Below are 7658 nucleotides of genomic sequence, written 5' to 3' on the forward strand. Positions count from 1 at the left end.
ACATAATGGAAGGGCTCCTGGATGCAGAAGAGTTTTGCTGTTCAATCTGCCTGGATTTGCTGAAAGATCCAGTGGCCATTCCATGTGGGCACAGCTACTGCATGGAATGCATTAATGATTATTGGAAGAAAAATGATCATGTGGGGGTCTTCAGCTGTCCTCAGTGCGGACAGACGTTCAGCCCCATGCCTGTTTTAAACAGAAATACCATACTGGCAGAAATGGTGGACAAGCTGAAGAAACTGGAACTTCTGGGCGACTCTCAGATTTACGACAACTGTGTGCCAGGTTATCTGACCTGTGATTTCTGTACAAGTATCAAACAAAAAGCTGTGAAGAGCTGTTTGGTATGTTTGGCATCTTACTGTCAAAATCACCTTCAAGCACACTACAAATCTCCCGCCTTGAAGAAACACAAGCTGATCGAAGCCTCCGTGAACCTGCAGGAGAAGATCTGTCCTCATCACGATAAATATTTGGAGATGTATTGCCGAACTGATCAACAATGCATATGCCTTTTGTGTGTGATGGATGACCATAAAGGTCACGATACAGTACCAGCAGCTATGGAAAGCACAAAGAAACAGGTAAAGAAAATCATAATAATCATCCTTCTTGTTTTGCTTAGTGTGTTTAAGTAGCTTTATTCAATAAGAGTCTTTTTATGCTTTACAACTCTATGGAGGATGCTGTAAATTACAGTATTCTTAGAATCCTTCAGTAGCCAAAATAATTTTCCACTGAGGCAAAGCACATTTTCCAAAGTGCGCTCCACCTCAATATGAACAGCTTTCATTGTACAGAAAAGTTCATGCAACAGAGTAATTGGGAAAAAATGTGAGAGAAAGGAGGCATTGAATTGACGTGATGAGGACGACGCTTGCGCTTCCAGCCAAAAACAATAAAGTACCTGTAAATAAGTGTAACATTATAACGTTAGAATAATATGAAAAAAACATTTCCTGCTTCGCATTCAAATTTCAACCTGCGCACACAAAAAGGTGTTCAGTATCACTTCCTTTTTCTAAAATAAGAGATTGGAATCTCTCACCGTCAACGAATCAGAGAGAGGCTTGACCTGTTGGCTTTGACTTTGTGGTCAGCTACTTTGAATATTCTGGTAGGTATCCTCATACACAGTGCATAAACTCATTTGTTTGTGACAAAGGTTATTCTTATGTAGCTTATAAAAATAAACAGTTAAGTAGAATGTAGGGCAGGGGTAGGCAAACGTATTGACTCCAGGGACACATCACGTTTTGTATATATGTGAGGGGCTTTTAAACTGACACTCATTTACTACTGTACTGTATGTATACTTGTATAGAAGTATACATGGGAGTTGTATTCTTGTGCCATCTCTAACTTGTTTTTTATGAGCATAGATATATAAATTGATGATGTATAAGTCACATTTTAGCATTTCATTCAGAAATAATATACAATAAACACGTTTACAAACTGAAATTGTGGAAATACATATGGGAAAAGGTGCATTCATGTAACATTACAGCTTGTAAGATAGGACATTTCTAAGAGCTCCTACTTGTACCACATAACCGCTGTACCACACTGCACATTCATTTAGGTTCTGATAGTGGTGCTATCCACCTTTTTGCCTGTAAGAGTGGGTGCGGCCATTTGTACATTGTATATGCGGCCAGGCTTCAGTCTCATTCACATTTAGCTATTTTTAGCTGTACAAAACAGCTAATTTTGCTGCTTGATATTGCAAATTGGTGTGTCTTGCCATGTAATTTTAGTGTATTATCTTAATTATGTACACACTGGTTTGTAGTGCAAACAGTTTAACCGTTTACTTACTTTACTTTAAATTTTTTTAATCTATTTTTCTCCTTTTTCCGTTTGACTTCAGCATCTCTGGGCTCTGTTAACAGATGTTTAAAGAGTTCGTAATATTTCCACACAAAAATACAGATTCGTCAACTGTCCTGAGCGTCTCTCACGCTGGCCCCGGGCCATTGGGCACTCCTTATTGTCGAGCCCTGGCACTAGTGTAAACACAGCCTAAGTTGCTTTGAAATATACATCAGCATGTTTTAGATGATAAAAATGATTTATAATCCAGAAAATACAGTAGGATACTCAGCGGAGCAGCCATAAAAACGTGTAGAAAACAGAAGATAAAGCATAGTCTTTGCCAATAACTAATAATTATTTATTCAATGGGCTACCAACAACAGCAAAAGAACCAAAACTCACAAACACACTAAGCAAATAAATTTAATAACCAATAGTATAAAAACAACAAACTTTCTATGTTTTCCCTATGAAATGACTTTATTACCCATGAAAAGCACTTTCTTTCTCCCGCTCTCCTACAAACAGACACATACAATACAGACACGTGTTTGAACTCATAGATGTGATAAATAGTCTGTTCACCTTTTTCTTCATGTAAGAGTGGGTGTGGCCATTTGTAAATTTTATGGGTGTGGCTTCCAGTCTCATCTGCATCCAGCTATTTTTAGCTGTACAAAACAGCTCATTTTGCGGCTTGATATTGCAAGTTGGTGTGTCTTGCCATATTGTTTTAATGTATTATCTGAATTATGAGCACACTGGTTTGTAGAGCAAACAGTTTTACTGTTTACTGCACAATGTTGTTCTTCTCGTTATTTCTCTATAGTGGATAATGAATCGTAAGTTTTACCCATAGGCTTATTTCCGCACTGAGGAAAAAGGTGGATAGTCGTGAGCAGGGCCTAAAATTTACACTCGCCAAACGCCAAATGCAAGTAAATGCCGTTGACGAGTATATGAAACAGTGTCAGTCAACTTTTACGAACTATAACAATGCAATGTAGTTAAAATAACATCCAATTTTTAAAGAGATTCGTGGTTTCTGACGTAAGTTAATAAGATAATCTTTTCTGAAAAAGATCATCATAATTAGCTGTTCATAGGTGACAAGAGCGCAAATTAAATAATAGGATAGAAACCAGCTGATAGTGTCAGAGCAGTACAATGGCCAGCTTGTCCCAAGACACGGTTCTTGTAACTTTTACCTGAGAAGGTATTGCTGCTTCATTTAACTTTTCTTTATTCTTCATAAGCCGAGAATGTGGTGACAAATACCTGGGGTTTTGCCGTCTAAACGGTGCAGTATAGTATAGTTTGAAAGGTTGCACTTTTGGATGATGATATTGGGGACGCTTCAACCCACGGACATCAAAAACAACCCGTAAAAACTGTTAAAGTAGCCCAATTCTGTGGGAAAACCATGGACATGGCAACACTGCAGCAAACGCGGTGTTAAAAAGGGGCAGGGCTACAAAAGGTCAATAACAAATTCCATGGATTATGATGAATTTTTGTTTGCTGTTTTGGGGTGGTAATTTTATAAATTATATATTGGGGCTGGGGGTGGGGTGCAAACATTTCTTTTGCCTGTGTCGCAATAAGTAAATCTGACTCTGATGATAGTACTGAGCGCAATTTGACTGAATACATAAGTGTTATTAACCACATTGCAGGCTATTGGATTTTGTTGATATTACACGTAATAGTCCTTTGGACCCAACTGCCTAGCAGGCCGTAGTTTGCCGCACTCTGATATCCACCTTATTCTTATACCTATGGACGAGACTTCCGGTTCAATAGCCGCTATAGGGAAATAATGATAAGAATAACAACGAGCACTAAATGGTAAAACCGTTTGCACTACAAACCAGTGTGTTCCTAATTAAGATAATACATTCAAATAATATGCTAAGACACATCAATTTGCAGTATCAAGCAGCAAAACGAGCTGTTTTGTACAGCTAAAAATAGCTGGACGTGGATGAGACCAGAAGCCTGACCCATAAAATTTACATATGGCCACGCTCACTCTTACAGAAAAACTAAGGTGGATAGGGTTATATAGAGCAACGTTAAAATATCTTCACAAATAATGCAGTGTGTCTGTTTTTAATCACATCACATTAATACTACACAGAATAATTGTAGTTAAAAAGCATTTCAGTTTTTACAATGAACACACTTGTGTTTCTTCACAGAAAGAACTAGGCATGACACGACATAAATACAAGCTCAAAATCCACGCTAAAGAAAAGGACCTACTGGAGCTTAAACTGGCTGTAGACGCCCTGAAAGTAAGAAAGTTTCAGAACGGTTTGAACTTTGAAATGAAATACAGTTTTAAAAATAAATAAATAAATACATACTGGATTTTTCCCCTCTCTGAAAGACCTCTGCACAGACTGCTATGGAAAATGGCGAACAGATCTTTACTGAGTTGATTCAGTTTATTGAAAGGAGGAGGAGTAAATTCAGAGATCTGATCAGAGACCAAGAGAGAGCTGCAGAGAGCATGTTGCAGACACTGGAGCAAGAAATCACAGAGCTCAAACAGAGAGATCATGAGCTTGAGATGCTTCTAAAGTCTGAAGATCATGTTCATGTTCTTCAGGTAAGCCTGATCCCAGTGCTGACTATGAAAAATATACCCCGAAAAAGCTAATTTGACAAATTTGACATTTCTTGTCTCTCTCTCTCTTTACAGAACTGTCATTCGTTCTCTTCCGGCCTTCCTGACCCACCCTTCACAATAGCTACACTCTCCGATTTTGGCAAGGTGAACGACGCAGTAGCTGCTCTAAAGAAGAAGCTTGAAGATGTCTTTAAAGGGGAATGGCTCAGGATCTATCAAGCAGGTGAGGGGAAACACCCTAAAATGATCTTTCTGCCTAAGCAGATGATTTGCAGATTATTGTGTAATTCTGCCTATTTGTTAAACCATTTCCTTGTGATGTTCACATGCTTTCCATTTCCTCTCCAGCAAGATCAATGAAGATCCTTCACTGCACGGTGCCCAAAATTAGACCAGAGTTTCTGCACCGTAAGTCAATACTACACTAATGCAAAGTTCTATTTAAGGTTGGATATCGTTAGAATATTATCAATTCCGATTCCAATTCAGATTCTGCTTATCGATTCCGATTCTTTTCGATTCCAACGTGAATAAAAGATGATACCAAGCATATTTATTCTGTTTCTTGTTTTGCTAAACATTTAGTTGCAGCTTAATACCATGAACAAAAATCAACAGGGTACATAAAAACAAGATTCACTTAAGAGCTGTTTGCAAAATAGAGCTGCGTGACTCTGGATAAATTGGGTTGTTGTTTTTTTTTAAAAGGAAGTAGTGGTTCTCTTACGATTCTGAAGAATAAAAAACATTAGACAACTAAACAAAATCACATTAGGCCTAAGTTATAAGTAAATGATTCAGTGATTCACTTAAGATTTACTTGGTTCATTTCTGGATGAATCAGTGTTTTTGAATGAATGATCAAAGACAAATACATTATTAACAGCCCACTAAGCAGCCATTATTTGAGTTTTCAGAAATCATTTAGTATTCTGATTTGGTGCTTGAGAAACTTTTTTTTATTATAACCCGTGGCAAAAACAGAATACTAAAATAGGCAGTGTAGACGCTATGTCAATTTTGATCAATTTAATGCATCCCTGCTGAATAAAAGTATTAACTTCTATCAAAAAAATAAATCTTACTGACCCCAAAGTTCTCATCTGATATGTATTTATTTAATCATGGCTCAAGATGAAAATACGATACAGCGTGAATAAACATCTTTGATCTCTTATCCTCTATCCATGACTCAGATTCCTGCCCGCTGCAACTAAATCCTTTAACAGCCCACAAAGACCTTAGTTTGTCCAAGGGGAACAGAGAAGTGGCCGTTCGGAGCCGAGTGCAATCCTGCCCCGACCACCCGGAGCGCTTTGATTACTGGTGCCAGGTGCTGGGCACTGAGGGCTTGACAGGCTGCAGCTACTGGGAAGTGGAGTGGAGCGGGATGGGAGTAAACATTGCAGTCGCATACAAAAACATTGCCAGGAAAGGGGAAAGCGGTGAAGCTCATTTCGGCCATAATGACAAATCCTGGAATTTGTTCTGCAGCAGGAAAGGTTATGCTTTCTGGCACAACGGGATCGTCAGTAAGATCTCAGAGCCTGGGTCGACAAAGATTGGCGTTTATCTGGATCACAGGGCCGGGACGCTAGCGTTTTACAGCATTGATGACTCAATGACTCTCCTTCACAGTGTTCACACCACATTTACACAACCTCTCTACCCTGGCTTTGAGTTTTCATGCTATGATGCCTCAATCAAGTTGTGTCAGTTGGAGTAAGAGGAAAAGGGGAGGCGCATTTGGCGTTGGAAATAAAAGAATGGGTTAATGATTAAAGATATAAGATTAAATATATACAATAAAGTAGTAAAGAAATATGATAAAACAAATACAGTGGTATCCCGCTGTTAGTCCAGTAGTGCTGAGATGCTATTATAGTTGTTGTTAATATTTTGAATTAGATTTTAATTTATATTTTCGGCTTTAATGTTAATTTTAGTTTAAGTTTTAGTAACTTTTTGTGTTTTTGTCATTTTTATTAGTTTTTGTGTTTGTATATGTCTATAGTTTTTATTAATTTTTTATTTCATTTTTAGTTGTTTTAGTATATCAAGTTAAAGTAGTTAAAACTGAGAAATGTTGTCTTGAAAAATACTGTAGGTAAAAAAACAAACAAACTAATATATACACTGCCATTCAAAATTTGGAATCAGTGAGATTTTTAATGTTTTTTAATGGAGTCTCATGCCCATCAAGGCTGCATTTATTTGTTCAAAAGTACAGAAAAAAATGTAATATTGTAAAATATAATTGCAATTTATAATATTGGTTTCCTATTTTAACATACCCTTAAAATATAATTTATTTCTGTGATGCAAGGCTGTATTTTTACCAGACATTATTTCAGTCTTATGTGTCATATGATCCTTCAGAAATCATTCTAATATGCTGATTTATTATCAATGTTGGAAACAGTTGTGCTGCTTAATATTTTTTTGGAACCTGTGATTCTTTTTCAGGATTCTTTGATGAATAAAAAGTTAAAAAAGAACTGCATTTATTTATTTATTCTAAGTATTAAGTCTTTGCTATCACTTTTTTATCTATTTAACTTCCTTGGTGAATAAAAGTATTAATTTAGAAAAAATATACTGACTCCTAACTTTGGAATAATAGTGTATGTTAACATAAAATGTATATTTTGAATAAACAATGTTATTTTTAACTTTTTGTTTATCAAAGAATCCTGAAAAAAATATCACAAATATTATGCAGCACAACTGTTTTAAACATTCATTATAAATCAGCATATTAAAATGATTTCTGAAGGATCATGTGACACTGAAGACTAGAGTAATGATGCTGAAAATTCAGTGTTGCTTCACAAGAATAAATTATATTCTAATGTACATTAAAATAGAAAACTGTTATTTTAAATAGCAATAATATTTTACAAAATTACAGTTTTTTTCTGTATTTTTAATCAAATACAGCCTTAATGAGCACGAGAAACTTCTTTAAAAATCATTACAAATCTTACTGATCCCAAACTAACAATATAGATAGATAGATAGATAGATAGACAGACAGATAGATAGATAGATAGATAGATAGATAGATAGATTTCTTTTTCAGTCAGCCAAAAAATCCTGACACATTTATATCTATGATCATCTCTTTCCATTTTAACTACTCACACAGTAAATTGCTGTTATTTCTGTCTGTGGAATGTCCCTTGAGGTATATATTGTCTGA

The 7658-nt window shown here is 36.2% G+C and overlaps 1 protein-coding gene across 1 annotated transcript; it reads left to right on the forward strand.

The window, feature by feature from the left end:
* ftr66 (finTRIM family, member 66) lies at window positions 1-7658 on the forward strand. Its single transcript, XM_051125032.1, has 6 exons — window positions 1-587; window positions 4023-4118; window positions 4214-4435; window positions 4529-4679; window positions 4805-4864; window positions 5653-7658. The coding sequence occupies exons 1-6, from the start codon at window positions 6-8 to the stop codon at window positions 6180-6182; spliced, it is 1641 nt and encodes a 546-aa protein (XP_050980989.1). The 5' UTR covers window positions 1-5; the 3' UTR covers window positions 6183-7658.

Source organism: Labeo rohita, chromosome 2, assembly GCF_022985175.1.
Source record: "Labeo rohita strain BAU-BD-2019 chromosome 2, IGBB_LRoh.1.0, whole genome shotgun sequence".
NCBI lineage: Eukaryota > Metazoa > Chordata > Actinopteri > Cypriniformes > Cyprinidae > Labeo > Labeo rohita.